The sequence below is a fragment of the Rhinopithecus bieti genome, unplaced genomic scaffold, assembly GCF_001698545.2.
Source record: "Rhinopithecus bieti isolate Rb0 unplaced genomic scaffold, ASM169854v2 scaffold_52066, whole genome shotgun sequence".
Taxonomy (NCBI): domain Eukaryota; kingdom Metazoa; phylum Chordata; class Mammalia; order Primates; family Cercopithecidae; genus Rhinopithecus; species Rhinopithecus bieti.
In genome coordinates, this window is record NW_016820486.1 from 244,489 (window position 1) to 261,039 (window position 16,551).

Here is a 16,551-nt window from a genome sequence, read left to right on the forward strand (position 1 = left end):
AAATATCCTGTCAGTGCCCAAAAGTTCTTGTCTCATAAATGCTTCTTCTAAATAATTGTTTTGTTTGAATTATGACTCACTTTTAAAGTGAAGAGCTTTGTTAAACGAATACAGCACAAATTCGATTTTAGTTAAATATAACACATATAAAGCTGAGCTTTCTTGTGGTGTCTTCCTAGCTTAAAGCACTCACATTCAAGTCCAGTAACCAAAATATAAAGGAAAATAATAAAAAATACAATTTGTTAAGAAAAATTCCCGAGAGAGCCAACACTCATAACACACTTAACCCAGGTTATATTACAAATAGTCAACTCTGTTTCAGAAAACAAAATAATTCAGCATAAAATTCATCCTCTCTCTTTCTGTCTGTATTTCTCTTCCTCTCTCTCTTTCAATGACCTCCATAGTTATCAGTGTCTCCTCAAATCTCTCTCCTAGCCCAAGTTCCCCACAACTTAACACCTTCAAAAGCCTACACAGGCTACTTTTTGCTTTCTCCTTTTCCTCTTTATTTTCTTTCTTTATTCTCTTTTATTTCTGCAAACAACTTTCTGTTCTCATCAATGTAAATTCAGCAATCATAACTGAGATCCTCTCAATTCCTCCCCAACCATTACCCCAATTTGTCCAACAATGCCTCACATAGGAACTGAACTAGCAAAGACAGAGTTCTCCCTGAGGAGATGGGAGGCAGAAAGGAGATTAAACAAGGTTGTAATTGTTTCTGAATTAATATTTTGTCCCAGTTAGCATCTATCTTCTGGTAAGTTAAAAAAGCTGAGAAAATATTAAGACTAGGCATGATAGAAAAAGATAGTGAGCTCATTCACGGGTCTTTCTACTGCTCTTATTAAATTGCTCAGACTTTGTTGAAAATAGCAAGAGCTGCCTAGTCATGATTCTTTGGGCTTCAGTGGTGCAATTTCACTTTCACGTAGTCCCTGCTGTGGCAGAATGAAAGTAAACAGCAGGCCAATGGGAGACTAGCTATACTGTGGAAAGTAATTATAGACTTTTCTCTGGAGTTGTATAGTTTTAAGGAAAATTCAAGCTAAATTACACTCATCGTGTAAAATTCCTGGTCCTCAAGCAAAAGTAATAAAGGGACTTCTCCTTTATTTGTTGCAAAATAAATTGATCCTCATTCCTTGAAATACTGTCACAGTTAATCTGCCAGTAATTACAACATTCAAAATAATAATATCTGCTCTTTACTGAGCAATTTCTGTGAGCCAGTGTTCCAGGTTATCTATTGCTGCATAACGAATCACCCTAAAACTTAATGGCTTAAAGCAATAATGTATTATTATCCTTCATGATTCTGTGTGTTAACTAGGCTCAGTTGAGTGTTCTCACTTGGAGTGTCTCATACAGTTGAAGTCAGATAGCAGCTGAGGCTGAATATATCAGAAGGCTAATCTGGGCTGGATGTCCAACAGGGCTCACTCACATGGCAGGCAATTGATGCTGACTGTTCAGTTGGGGCTGTTGGCTGTACTCCCTACACATGGCCTCTCCCAGTGGTGTGGGCTCAGTAGTGTGTGGATCCGGCTTGTGATGTACTGGAGCTAACTTGTACCAGCTGGTGAGAACCAATTATTAAATTTTCAGGAATTCTGTGAACTAGTTGTTAAACATGGCCATTATTAAAAATTAAATTATATAAACTTACAATTGCATAAATTATATTTTAAAATGATGCTGAAACATCTTCACTTTCTAATTATTTTGCTACATTTTACTAATCTAAGCTCTTGTGATTATTTGCATATCTACCGTATCTGCGCATGCATCTCTTACCAACTTTATAGTTCAGTCACTATACATTACATTGTAAGTTGTATTCAGCCATGGAGTAGAGGGTATTATATCATGAAAACTGGCAAAAGCTACAAATCAGTACCTTCTTTGGGTAGAGTTGGTTGTTAAATATTTTTCAGCACGCCACTGTTTGGGCTTCTTATAGCATGGTGTCTGGCTCTGAGGAAGCATCTCAAATGAGAGTGTACCAAGAGAAAGGATGCAGAAATTTCCAGTCCCCTTAAAAATTAGTCCCATCATTGGCAAAGCCGCTTCTCCCAAATTCTACTGGGCTAAGCAGTCACAAGCCAGCCCTGATTCAACTCCCAATTGACAAAGAGGGAATGAGTTGGTGGGCATTCTGGAGATAGGATACAACAGCAAGGCATTATACATGCATTTTCTCATCTATTCATCACAATAACCTTTGTATTAGTCATGAAAGTACTCACATTATTCCCTTTATATAGATGAAGAAGTTAAAACATTGAAATATTCTAACCCAATGCTGACTCCAAAGCTTGAGCTCTTCAATATCACTTTTTACAGCATCTGTGCCTTTGGCCCTTTTCTCCACTGTGTTGGGAGTTGGGACAGCTGTGCTTTGCAGTCTTTCTACCTGACCTCCTGGAAATTCCACTGTTTTCTCTTAAGCACTCACTATCCTACCCTGATGGTGGAATGGACACAGACAGGAAATAGTTTTGTGAAAAGTTCTAGTCAGCTTCACTAGAGCCTGATGCATCTTTAATATCATGGAGGTAACGAACATTGAGCACAGAAGAGAATCCAAAGAACTTCGAAATAAAGGTACCTTTTCTAATTCTGTGATATTAAAGAGTTAAGAAAAAGGAGCATTTAAGTGAGAGAGCTGAAGAGTTTTTCTTCAACCAAGATATCTAATGCTTGTCAGCAAGATTGAAAGCAAAAGAAAATAAATTGTTTCAGCGTGAATACATTTTGCTTTCCTTTATATTGTATTCATTGTTCATTAAGCCCTTAATTTACAAGTAGAATAGAAGGATTCTTCCAAAGATAATAAATTTGATAGTTTACTTTTCAGTTATATACATTACAGTCATCATCCAACTGCTCCTTTACTCCACAATAGTTTTTTTATATATATAAAATGACTTCTCACAGTCAATTTTCTAAAATCCCAACCCATGCAGTGTTTTTGTTGTTGTTATGACTGTTTATTAACTTTTTCTTCCACAAGAGAAAATTCTATTAGCATTTCTAAAGAAAATGTGTCACTCAGAAGGAGGGAGGTCAGCGTGAAACACAAACCCTCTAACTTTCCTCCCACTCACTTCAAGCTGTAACATTTCCTATTGCCCTGACTCTTGGTTTCTGATCTAGAAATAATCAGAGCTGTGCTTGCTTTCCTAATTCTTCTACATAGTCCTCAGCAAGGATCTCAAACTTGCATCCTCTGCAAGGAAAACAAGTCTGAGAAGTTCACTGCTTCAAGGCCAATTCGCTGGTCCTTCTGAGAGGCACTGGAATGCCTGTGCCTCAATTTCTGACATTTCACTATGGGAGGGACCCATTTTATGCAGTAGAACCATGTCTGGCAAGTTGTCTATGAAGAACAGATTCAGTGTCTGGTGAGAGCTCATTTCCTGGCTCATAGATCGTCATTTTTTCACTGTAACCTCACGTGGTGAAAGGGTCAAAGAAGCTCTCTGCGGCCTCTTTTATAAGGGCACTAATCTTATTCATGAAGGCTCCACCCTCATGACCTAATCCCCTCCCAAAGGCCTTATCTCCAAATACCATCACATTGGGGTTAGAATTTCAACATATGAATTTTTGGGGCACACAAACATTCAACCTATAGAATACACTTCACCAAAAGAAACATAAATATGGCAAATATGCATATGAAAAGCTATTCAACACCATATGTTGTTAAGGAATTGCCAATTAAAACAACAATGAGATACCACTACACACCTATTAGAATAGCCAAAATCTAAAACACTGACAACACTAAATGCTGGAAAGAATGTGAAACAACGGGAACTCTCATTGCTGATGAGAATGCAAAATGGTACAGCCACTTTGGAAGGCAATTTGGCAGCTTCTTACAAAACTAAACATACTCTTATCACACAATCCAACAACCACACCTTCTGTTCTTTACTCAAATGAGTTGAACGCTTAACATCTATATAAAAACCTGCACACAGATGTTATAGTAGCTGTATTCATAGTTAACAGAACTTGGAAGAAACCAAGATGTCCTTCAGTAGGTGAATGAGTAAATAAACTGTGGTACCTCCAGACAATGGAATATTATTCAGTGCCAAAAAGATATGAGCTGCCACTCCAAGAAAAGACACATGGAAGAAATTTAAATGCACATAACTAAGTGAAAGAAGCCAATCTGAAAAGGCTGCATATTGTAAGATTCCAACTATATGGCCTTCTGGAAAAAGCAAAAACAGAGCGATAGTAAAAAGATCAGTGATTGCCAGGGGTTGAGAAGAAGGAGGGATGAATAAGTGGAGTATAGAGGACTTTTAGAGCAGTGAAAATATCCCATATGATATTGTAATGGTGGATTCGTGTCATTATACATTTGTCCAAACCCACACAATGTACCACAGCAAGAGTGAACGCTAATATAAAACTATGAACTATTGGTGATAACGATGTGTCAGTGTACATTCAATTGTAAAAAACGTACCACTCTGGTGGGGGATGTTGATGGTGGGGAGTCTGTGCATGTGGTTGGGGAGGGCATATGCTAGAACTCTGTACTTTCCGCTCAATTTTGCTGGGAATCTAAAACTCCTCTAAAAAATAAAGTCTATAAAATTAATAAAATTTAAAACTTTTGGCTAGACTGACCAGGATAAAAAAAGTGAAGACACAAATTACTAACACCAAGAATAAAGGTGTGTTGGGGGGCATTACTATCAGTCATAATCTAAAAGACAGACAATAGTAATAAGTGTTTACAAGGATATGAAGAAATTGGAACCTTCATACAGAGTCGGCAGGGATGTAGAATGGCACAACCGCTGTGGAAAACAGTTTTGAAGTTCCTCAAAAACTAATCATAGGGTTACCATATGGGCAATTCTACTCGTCGATATATACCCAAGAAAATTGAAAACATATGTCTACATAAAATCTGTACATAAATGTGTATAGCCAGATTTTTAATAATAGCCAAAAGGTGGAAAAGAAATGTTCGTCAACTGATGAGTTAATAAGCAAAATGTGGTATATCTATATAATGGAATATAATGCATTCATAAAAAGGAATGAAGCAATGATACACGCTACAACATTGGATGAACCTCAGAAACATGAAATGCCCCAAACTGGCAAAATTCATAGATAAAAAAGTAGATTCGTGGCTGCCAGGAGCTGGGATGGGGGAGAAATGGTGAGACTGCTAATGGGTACAGGGTTTCTTTTTGGGGTGATGAAATATTCTGGAATCAGTGATGATGGTTGCACAATCTAGTGAATATGCTTTTGAAAACCCACTAAATTGTACACATTGAATGAGTGAATTTTATGATATGCGAATATCTCCATTAAAAAGTTTGTAAACTACACTGAGATATCAATTTCTGCTTATCATATCGCAAAAAGATCCAGAAGTCTGATAACAAACATGCTGTGTTGATGAAGGAGTTGTGAAAAAGGCACTTTTCATACCTTGCAAGTGGGAATCTAAATTGCTGTAACTATTACAGAGAGCATTTTGACACCATCAAACGTATGATCGACCCAGCAATTCCACATTCAAGGACTTATGCTTTAGGTATACCCCTACCTTCTCAAAATTGTGACATATGTGTAATATTCATCAAAGCAGTGTTTTTTTTTAAAGAGATACTCTTTATTTTGAATCTCTGTTACCTAATAATATGAATTATGCTAACAGCGTCACAAACGAAAATAAAAGCTAACATGGTCTACAAATGTATTTTTGAAAGACATGCAACCTTCTAAATCAGCTGCTTAGACAATGCTAACTCTAAAACATCTTATATACTACCAAAAATGTGAGTATTTTTTAAAGTATGTTATACTATTTTCCCTACAATGAAAAAAACACAAAAGAGTTGTACAGTCATGTTTTCATAGAAAATGTTACTGACAACCTAAATACTCATCCATAGGAAACAGGTTAAATAAATTGTGGCACATTTACTGTGGTATATATAATACAGTGCAGAGGGGGAAAAAAGAATGAGAAAACTCTTTATATGTTGATATAATAATCTCTGCAATATATTGTTAACAGAAAAAAGCAACGTGAAGAATAGTGTGTATAGCATGCTCCACTTTACATGTACAAAAAGTGAGGGAGAGTATGTGTGTGTGTGTGTATATATACATACACACATATATAAATGTGTGTGTGGACATATATACACACACACATATATGTGTGTGTGTATATATATATCCACATTTCATTATGGATCCATAAAATGGATCCACAAAATATCTCTGTGGATAGTAACTGAATGGCTAAGGTCTGCAGTGGGATGGAGATGTTTTACATATACCCTTTTTGTTTTTTGAATATTGAAGTTGGTGAAGTATTACTTATTAAAACTTTTAAAATTAAAATAAAATAAAAACAACAATTAGCCAAAAAAGTAAAATAAGGCCAGGTGCAGTGGTTAACACCTGTAATCCCAGTACTTTGGGAGACTGAGGCAAGTGGATCACTTGAGGTTAGGAGTTTGAGACCAGCCTGGCCAACATAGTGAAACCCCACCTCTGCTAAAAATACAAAATAAATCCAGGTGTGGTGGCAGGCGCCTGTAATCTCAGCTACTCGGGAGGCTGAGGCAGGAGAATTGCTCGAACCCAGGAGGCAGAGGTTGCAGTGAGCCGAGATCGCGCCATTGCACGCCAGCCCGGGCAACAAGAGTGAAACTCTGTCTCAAAAGAAAAAAAAAGAAAGAAAGAAAGAAAAGAAAAAGATATGTATATAGCAAAACCAAACAAAAATCACTGAAACACTGATAGTCCTAACATCTCATGCCCCACCACCACCTCCACCAACATTAATTACCTTTGTTCTGAAATTGGATTGTCGTAAGGTAGATTTTCCTAAGTGGGGTTTGCCTATACTCTCTCTGGTTTGAGGTCAAGTAGGCAAAGTAATCGAAGTTCCATAATTTGTCTTATATGTACAAAACAATCTTACCATCACTTATGGTAATATTAGCAAGATCCACAATCTTGTCAGGAAGTTCTTGAAGCAATTTGCATTGTTTAAACTTTGGCTTTTCCCACTGAGATTTGCCCGTGTTGATGCTGATTGAACTGAAAAAAAGAGGAAAGAGCTTTCTCATCAGAGGATGAGGCAAAGATAATCTTAAAGCAAATAGTGGGAGTATCCCTAGCATGCCTTCTCCTCACCTGCCCCCAGCCTCCTGGCATAGATAGCAAAGGTGGGAGCCCAGTACTTCTTTGTGAAATGAAGAAATTTTGCTCTTAGGGAGCAAGATAAACAGGCGAGGGAGCTGGGAATGGGGCGTGGGAATGTCCTGCTGGCCAAGCGTCAAGACAGAGATTCCGGCCCTCTAGACATAACTCTTTACTCTCACTGTCCCTTCTTACCCCTCTTTTAAGGGGAAATTCCTGTTGGAATGTGGTCTCTATCCAGCATATTAACTTAAAACAATTAATATAGAGCCCTCGATAGCTCATTGGCCCTCATCATCCACCCTCCCCTGTGTCTCACCCGATTCAAACCAGTTCATTTCAAGTCAGCTAACACATTTATTGGGCACCCACTCCATTCTGGGAATGGTAATAGGTAGCACAGGCAAACAGGGCAGGGCTTCATCCCTCCCTCAAGGAACTTGTAAATAGGGGGTTTAAAACTCTAAATGTAACTACTTGAAACTTAGGGCAAATATAAGATGAAAAGCTGTATAAACAAAACTGAATCTATCAAACCACCAAGGAAAGAGACGTTACTTTCAGCATTTGAGCTGAGCTGTGCGCTGAAAGGACAGAGGTAGAGAAAAATCTCTTTCCCCAACCCCAAGAGCAGACAGCACAAGCAGAGAAAGAGACCTGGGAAGCGCCCATTGAGCCCAGAACAGCAAACTGTCATTTTGACTGGAGCGTATGGTAAAGGGAGGGAGAATGCTGAGTGAGACAGCAGGAGAGGAAGTCCACGGTCTGAAGGACTATATTTAGGGGTTTCGACTTAATTCTTGAGGCAGTGTGGAGCTGGAGCAGGACGGTGGCATGACAGCAGCCATACTTCAGGAAAATCATGCTGGCAGCAGTGTAGAGTATAGTTGGTGGAGGTGGGTAAGGCGTACCATTAAGTTAGATGGCAAGGAGACAGCTCTAATAGTAGGCAATAAGGGCTTGCACCAGGGTACTGGCAGTGGGGTTGGAAAGGAAAGGCTAGATGTAAGCTCTGACTATGACTGTCAAAGCTGCAGGACTTGCTGACTGATTAGACACAGGGAGGAAAAGGAAAGCCCCTAATGTTGCTTTCTAAAAGAGTGCTTTTAAGCCTCTGTCAAAACCTGCTGCCCCTCTGGTTTTGCCCACTTAAGTTAATGGCATAAACCATGAACAGCAGAGAGTAAGAAAAGAGGGCTGATGATTTTAAAAAGGAAAATGATAAAGTCAACAATAGAAGAGTGATTTAGTAAATTACTCTAGCCCATCAACTATAGACCAGTTTCCAAGGTTGTTGTTTGAAATGAACATTAAGATCATAAATGTAAAACATGGAAAATGTTTGATAAACCATTGAATGAAATGGTAAATTACATTATTGATAGAAGGACAGTGATTACTGCTACATAAAACTTAAAGGCATACAGAGAAAGGCTAGATGAAAAAAATATATGTCAACCTAAAAACAGCTATGTTCAGGCAGTAGGGTTATGGATGACTTTTTTCTCTTTTGTCTTCTTGAATTTTCTTCTGGGATGATGAATAACTTTTATCTTTTGTCTCCTTGAAAATTTTTCTTATTATGTTGCATGCATATGTTTAAACAGGTCCAAAAGGTAATAGAAAGAAAGACGGGCACTAGAGGAGGAGGAAGGGCACATGCTCAGACAAATGACATAGAAACATGTCCCCAATTAAGCAGATCTTTGTATATCTGAATCAGCAATTAGAACTTGGCCTGTACATACCAGATTCTTGTGGCGTTTCCATCCTCATTTTTTATGCATCTAGTTCGGGCTGTCTCCGTAGGGTTGGTTAATAGCCACTTATAAGTCCCTTTGTATTTAGAGGCTGTTTCATCGGCTTTGCAATTTCCAGGCTCTACAGAGAAAATGTATGCACATTTTAAAGGGCAAGAGGCACTTAAAAGTATTACGAACGTCCATTATTATTATTACTATATAATAATATAATATTATATGTTATTATGAACGTCATTATTATGCTGCACGTAAAGATCAGCAAATAAAAAACAAAACTTTTTCTATCTAGCCATTTGGACCAGGCCTTATTGAAAATATCATTATATGGAATGTGTTTTTTTTAAATAACAAACCACCCAGTATAACGACATATTTAGTCCTTTTCATTAAAACAACCAGTTTATGAGATACGTTTTCTAAAATTTGTAGAGACAGCATATTGCTATGTTATAGAGGCCGGTCTCAAATTCCTGGCCTCAAGCAATCCTCCCACCTCAGCCACCCAAAGATCTGGGATTATAAGCATTAACCACCTCACCTGACATTGTTTTGTCTTGTTTTTAAAACAATACATATGCATTGAAAAAATTCAAGCCACACAGTGGAGTGTAGAGTCAAAAGTTCCCACCTATCAATTGCCCAGCTTCTGAGATACCCACTGTTATCAGTTTTATGTCCAAAGATAGGAGACTGTAGGCCAACTTCTCTTTCTGGGATGGCCCCCTTCTTAACAGACTGTGAGATGGATTTTGTTTTAGTAAACTCAGTGTATCTGACATGATCAATATAGACAGGGGAGCTCTGTTTTGTTTGTTTGTTATTTGAGGTCTTACTCTGTCACCCAGTCTGGAGTGCAATGGCGTGATCATGGCTCGCTGCAGCCTCAACCTCCGGTCTCAAGTTATCCTCCTGCCTCAGCCTCTGGAATAGCTGGCACTACAGGCATGCATCACCATGTCCAGCTACTTTTTTTTTTTTTTTTTGTAGAGACAGAGTCTTGCTTTGTTGCCCAGGCTGGTCTCAAACTCTTGACCTTAAGTGATCCTCCTGCCACACCCTCCCAAAGTTCTGGGATTCTAGGTGTAAGCCACTGCACACAGTCAAGGGCTCTGTTTTTGATGTTGGTGCTGAGGGACAGGGCAAACTTCCACAGAGGGCTGTTAAGGCAGGGTTTTGCTGTCACGTGAAGGGAGATGTGACCTGGGCTAAGTCTATATGATAAGTTCCCGGTTTTTACTGAGCACTCACTGGGTTTCATGGCCCTGATTCTGGAAATATTTCCCTCAGGTGTTGAGAGAATGGTGTGAGAAGTGGCCCAGCTAGCTTTGCTCAGCTATCCCAGTCTCCATTCTGAGTGAGAGTGAAAGGTGCCTTCCTCTCACTCTTAGGACACATTCATTAGTGTCATTTACATGGTGGGCTCTGCCTGTGGCTTCAACATGTTTCTGCCCTCCATTTCACTGACACCCTGCACTGTCACAGGCTGCCTTCTGATATTTAATCAGTATGTTGCCAAGGATTTTGCGTTCTAATGCCTGTGTGTGTTATCTGGCAGTAGAGCTGTGTGAGCTCAATGATTTCTACAGCAGACTATTGGGGAAAAGGAATAAAGCTGCGCTGGGAAGGAGGTGGAGTGGCCTGGTAACCTCACACTTTTACCAATAAAGCTTTGCTAATCAGAGAATATCCACGAGAGAAATCTGGGACAGTTCCCAGATCACTTGCCAAGATGAATAAGATGTCTGAGTCAATCAATAAATTAGCAATTATCTATTGGGCATCTACTGTGTGTTAATGAGGAAGCTCTTCAGGTCTCTGGGTATTTATGCAAGAGGGAAAATCCTCCCATTCCATTGATGGACTGACCATTTCTAATATCCAGAGCCGACCAGCAGTCTCTGGTAACTCCTCCAGCACTCTGTTCTTCCATAAGTTCTTAAAGGTAGAAAGGTCATCAGATCAACTGGGTACCAAGAATATGGAAAAAGCATAAAGGTGACTTCTCTCCTTTCTGGACTTAGAATTCTTAACCAGGTATGCATTATGAGTTTTATAATAAAGAAAGTAAGTTCATACTGCAATATCCACCCCCCCCAAAAAATTACCTAGTTTTTTCACTGCAACATGCTCAGAGTTTACTAATAACGTCAATTGATCTTGTGTGAAGTTTCCATGCGTGAAGTTGCCATGTATTTTACTTTTGATTTTGCTCATCAATTCTGAGGATGCTAAGGAAGAGCTGGCTTTTATGATGACCTGACAAACACAGCTACAAAGCAGAATAAAAAAGAAAGATTGTTGCAGTTATGTCAAGGGAGTGCAACTTGGACTGCAATGCTGAAATTTTGTACAGCTGATTTAATTGGTAGTTCATAAATGTCAAACATTTTACAGCTATTAAGTGGCCAATCTTAAGAAGTGATGGAAGATAGCATACTGAAATATTCTGATAATTTTTCTCTTATCCAAAACAGACAATGCAAAACCTATTTTCAAAAGAATAGTCAGTAACATATGCATTGTGTTGAAATTGCTAGCCTTGAGATTTCTCTAAGAGTTTGTAATAATTAATAGAGAAGATGGAGTTTTCAGGATTTATTATTTCAGAGAGAACCTTTCATTCTTCTGGTCTCCAATTTACCCATCATTACTGAAATCAGGCAAATAGGCATGTGATGCTCAATTAGTCTATAAAGAAGTGTTCTGAAGAAGGCTTATTTCTATAATAAGTAATAATGATGATAATGATAATGATAATGATAGTAGCTCACATTTGTGAAGCCCTTCCTCCACATGTTCTGATTCACTTTTTTCTCACAACAACCGTATGAGGTAATGCTATTATTATTCCCATAATACAGATGATGGAACTCAGCCTCAGGGAAATAACGTTTCCCATGGTCACAAAGACTCACTCGGTATTTATGTCCACTAAAAGATCACTGACGAAAGGATAGGGCCATCCTTGACTTCATCCTCTATCCTCTACAGCAAGATCCTCAAATATTCTGAATTCCTCTAATATTCCATTAGGAAGCACATTTCAGATACAAAACCTTACCTATATCTTTTTTCCATTTCCATTTGTAGATATGGCTTTTTGAAGAACATATTTGCTAAGTCTCCTGCCAGCTGTTGCAAGTTAGGCATACCTGTACTTGCTCAAAACTTATCTCCATGTCTAACCTAAGTGATGTCTGCCCCTCCCCTGAACGATATTTGGTGAGGTCCCTGCTCATCCTACCTCCTTCCTTTGGAGTCTAGCTCTTCTCAGCTTTCATCTTTCCAGTCCAAAGAGGAGTCTTCATTTTAAACCTCTCCTCCTGCTTGTAACAGACCCTCTACTGCACTTCAAAGACCTCTTCATGGGCCTTTTCTGTCTATATGTTCTTCCTGATGTGCATCAAACAGATCAACAATAGCCAGCATTCCGGGAGGAGCTGGACCAAGAGTCTGAACAGAACTGAACCTACTTTCCATGTTGTTGTTGTTGTTGTTTCCAATTTCCCTGCGCAGTATTTCGTGGACCTTTTTGACCACAACAAACACTTCACTCCCCCATCCAAGATTATGACCACCCCATTTTTTCTTCACTACAAAGAGGCAGCAGGCTGGCTGCTAGCCTGAGCCATGACCAACCGAAACAACGTACTTCATGAAGGCAAGGGCCTAATTACAGCATATGTGAAATAATCACTGGATACTTTGATCTCCTTCTGACAACTCTGGCCAACTGGCCACACACACGGAATTAAATGGAAGGAAAATCAGAACTAAGTGTACCAGCTATTAATAAACTCAGTTCCTACTTCCTACCTGTATGGTACATAGGAAATTGTAGCCATTTCTTGTCCTTCTCTCTGTTCCAACTAATGCAAAAGAAAAGTACATAGTCACTGAAATCTTTAAACAAATGTCATAACTGAGTACAGGGCTTATTGTTAGCAACAATTATATAATTATGCTTTACATTTATGTAACCCATTGCCATCTACAAACTACCCTCAAAAACATCAATGCATTTACTCCTCACACCAACCATGTAGGGTGAGCAATGCAGGGATTGTCACCCTGTTTGCTACATGAGGAATCTGAGTCACAGAGAAGTTAAATGGTCTGCCCAGTATCACGCAGTTGACAAGTCACAGAACTAGGAGCAGAATCCAAGCCTTCTAGGTCTAGATATTAACATGCTGTTGACAATTGTAAACACTATCTAACATTTACTATGTTCTAAGCCCAGTGCTAAACACTTAACATAGATTATCTCATTTTATCCTTCCAACAGCCCTCATCTTACAGATGAGGAAACAGGGCACAGAAAGGTTAATTAAGTTGCCCAAGGTCTCATAGTCAGGAAGTGGAAAAGCAGGGGTTCCAACCCAGGCAGCTTGACCACATTATCACCAAAAGGATTTTATACCCATTATTGACAGGACTTTTAGTTATATCATGCTTTAATGTGTATACATCAAAACTTCTGACTCAGCTATTTACAGAAAATACTTTTAATGATAGTGGATAATTTGGAATGCACCATAGTTTTTTGTTGTTGTTGCTGTTTTTTGTTTGTTTGTTTTTGAGACAGAACCTTGCTCTATCACCTAGGCTGGAGTGCAGTGGCACAATCATAATTTAGTGCAGTCTCGAAATCTGGGCTCATATGATTCTCCCCACCTCAGCCTCCTCAGTAACTGGGACTACAGGAATGCACCACCGTTCCCAGCTAATATTTTTAAATTATTTTTTGTAGAGATGGAGTCTCCCCATGTTGCTCAGACTGGTCGTGAACTTCTGACCTCAAGCAATCCTCCCACCTCAGCCTCCCAAATCTCTGGGATTACAGGCGTGAGTCACTGCACCTGGCTCCTGTACCGTGGGCTTGATTGTACTGTGTATCATCAAATATTTACCTCATACTTAAATACCTGGAAAGCTGTGTGTTTGCTACTCATTTTAGAGTGTGCTGTTGTAAAGCTTTGAGGCAATTGAAAAAGAACTGAGAATTGGGGCAAGGATGATGGGAGATAGTTTTATCACACTCTGGCTTCAAATCTGGACAAATAGAGGGTGGATTTATTGTGTGAATGCCAGTTTTGCAAACAATTGCGTCACTCTTGGAAGAGCTAGGCTTTCTTGCAAGACATCTATAACCAAGAAATTCAGTTACCATTTACAATCCCTGAGTCATTCCACACTCCTATAGACCAGAAAATGTGCCTCAAAAAGCTGCCACATGGATAGTTCAGAAAAGCAGGGGACGGTTTTCTTGATGGCTTTTGTGCCAATCCCAAAGGAAGTAACATAATTTGACCCCAATTGTCACAACACAGCCTCACCTGATAATATACACTTGGGTGGAAGAGCTATTGACTTACATCTAATCGGGCATAGGATAGGTCACAAGTAGATTCATTTTGAAAAATTACTTACAGTAGCTCGATCCATGACCATCTCTTCCTCTGAAATGTCCCTGTATCAAAAGCATTACAAAATTATAGGAAAATGAAATATAGTACCAAGTATGCAGGGCACGAGATCAGGAGAAAGGCAACACTGAGGCAGAACAATAGACTTCTCCCAGGCTGGAATTCAAATAATGCTGAAGCTCCAGAGGAACACTTCCAATGGGCTTGCTTACTACACGCGTACCACAACGGTGGCAAGCCTTTGACTTATTAACCTTGCATCCAGGAATCTATTCCATAATGGTACCAGCAAAAATGCATAAAAATAGACATACAAGTGGAAATTACTCAAGTTTCCATCATTAGATAATTGGAGGAAAACATCATGGCACACCATATAAAAGAATCCTCTACAATTATTAAAACAAATGAGCTATATCTGCATGTATTGGCCTGAAAAGGCATACGTGATGTATTATAAGGCATGAAAAGAAAGTTGTCCAACAGTATGTAGAGGAGGCTCTTATTCTCTTAGTAAATGCGTGAAAACAAATCTAGAGAAATCAATAAAATAAGCTGTTAACAGGAGTTCTTGGAGGAGTAGGGGAAGGCAAGTATTCAGAGATTTTTACTATCCAGGTTTTATATATATATACACACACACATACATATTTCTATAAAGCTCTAAGATTTTGCAGTGGTCACATATTACTTTTGTAATAAGGAAAATAATAGACACGGTTTTAAAAGAATGTTGTATACCCCCAGACATCTCTAGTTTTGTTTTAGTGAGTTAAATGTTGTGAATGTTTGTGTCCTCCCAAAATTCAACGTTGAAGTCCAATCCCCAATGTGATGATATTAGGAGGTGGGGCCTTTGAGGGGTAATTAGATCATGAAGGTGGAACTCTCATGAATGGGATCAGTGCCTGGGGTGTTATATGTGTGTGTGTGTGTATGCATGTGTGTGCACATGTTTTCATTCACAGTTCTTGGCTTATAACTCCCATAGCCCTTGTTACAGTCTTGTTATAATGTCGGGTGTGCTAGGCCTCAGAAGCTGGCTTCAGTAAACAGAATCTCTCTGATCTCCTCCCACCCTCCTTTCACCTGCCCCAAGGCAGAACTCTAATCTTTCTTCATCTTTCTGATTGTGAGTCTTAAGACCCTCTCCAGAAAGAGTCTTGCCTCTTATGAGACTTGGGAAAGGAATGCTGACATAATGATGTTTCCATAAAATCCCGAGAAGACTGGGCTTGGAGAGCCTCCCAATAGCTGAACACATGGAGGTTCCTGGAGGGTGGTGCACCCAGGGAGATCAGAGAAGCTCCATTCCCCTTGTCCCTTACCTCTCCTTACACATCTCTTCATTCGTATCTTCTGCAGTGTCCTTTATAGTAAACCAATACACATAAGTGTTTCCCTGAGTGCTGTGAGCCGCTCTAGCAAATTAATCAAGCTCAAAGAGGGGGTCATGGGAATCCCAAGTTGAAGTCAGTTAGTCAGAAGTTCTGGAGGCCTGGACTTTTGACTAGTGTCTGGGGTGAGGGGCAGTCTTGGGGACCTGTGAGATCTGAAGCTATTTTTGAGAGGATAGCACCAGAATAGAATTGAAGTAGAGAACAACCAGCAGTATCAGCTGCTAGGTGTGTTGGGGGAAAATCCCCACACATTTATTTGGTGGTAGAAATCTTCTATATTGATTGTTGTGTTGGTATGACAACAGAGAAAAAAAAACAGTTTGAATTTTTTTTGAAACAGTACCCTTATAAGAAGAGACAGGAGAGCTTTCTGTCTCTCTGCTCTCTGCCACTTGAGGACACAGCAAGAAGAGGGCCATCACCAGACATTGAACCTGCCAACACCTTGATCCTGGACTTCCCAGCCTCTGGAACTGTGAGCAATAAATTTCTGTGGCTTAAGTCACCTAGTCTATAGCATTTCTGTTATAGTAACTCAAAACTGACTAAGACAATAACCTACCATAGATTTATCTCCATTCATTTATATGAATTTTCTTGACCCTATTAATACTTATATGAATTAATACTTGATTAATAATTAATACTTGAATATGTGAGAGAAACCAAAATCCCAGTGTACAGAAGACAGGCAGTAGCATTTTATGTTTTAAAAATCAGTTTGCGGCCGGGCGTGGTGGCTCA

General features: G+C 39.2%; 1 protein-coding gene across 1 annotated transcript in view; it reads right to left on the reverse strand.

Moving 5' to 3' along the window:
* The window catches only part of ADGRG4 (adhesion G protein-coupled receptor G4), a 120,036-nt gene that overhangs the window by 52,778 nt on the left and 50,707 nt on the right, over positions 1–16,551 (reverse strand). Inside the window, exons 7-11 of the mRNA XM_017859807.1 lie at positions 14,412–14,451; positions 12,795–12,847; positions 11,084–11,247; positions 8,964–9,096; positions 6,995–7,113 (exon numbers count right to left, since the gene is read on the reverse strand). Of these exons, the coding sequence (XP_017715296.1) occupies positions 6,995–7,113; positions 8,964–9,096; positions 11,084–11,247; positions 12,795–12,847; positions 14,412–14,451 (509 nt within the window). The remainder of the gene's footprint in view (positions 1–6,994; positions 7,114–8,963; positions 9,097–11,083; positions 11,248–12,794; positions 12,848–14,411; positions 14,452–16,551) is intronic.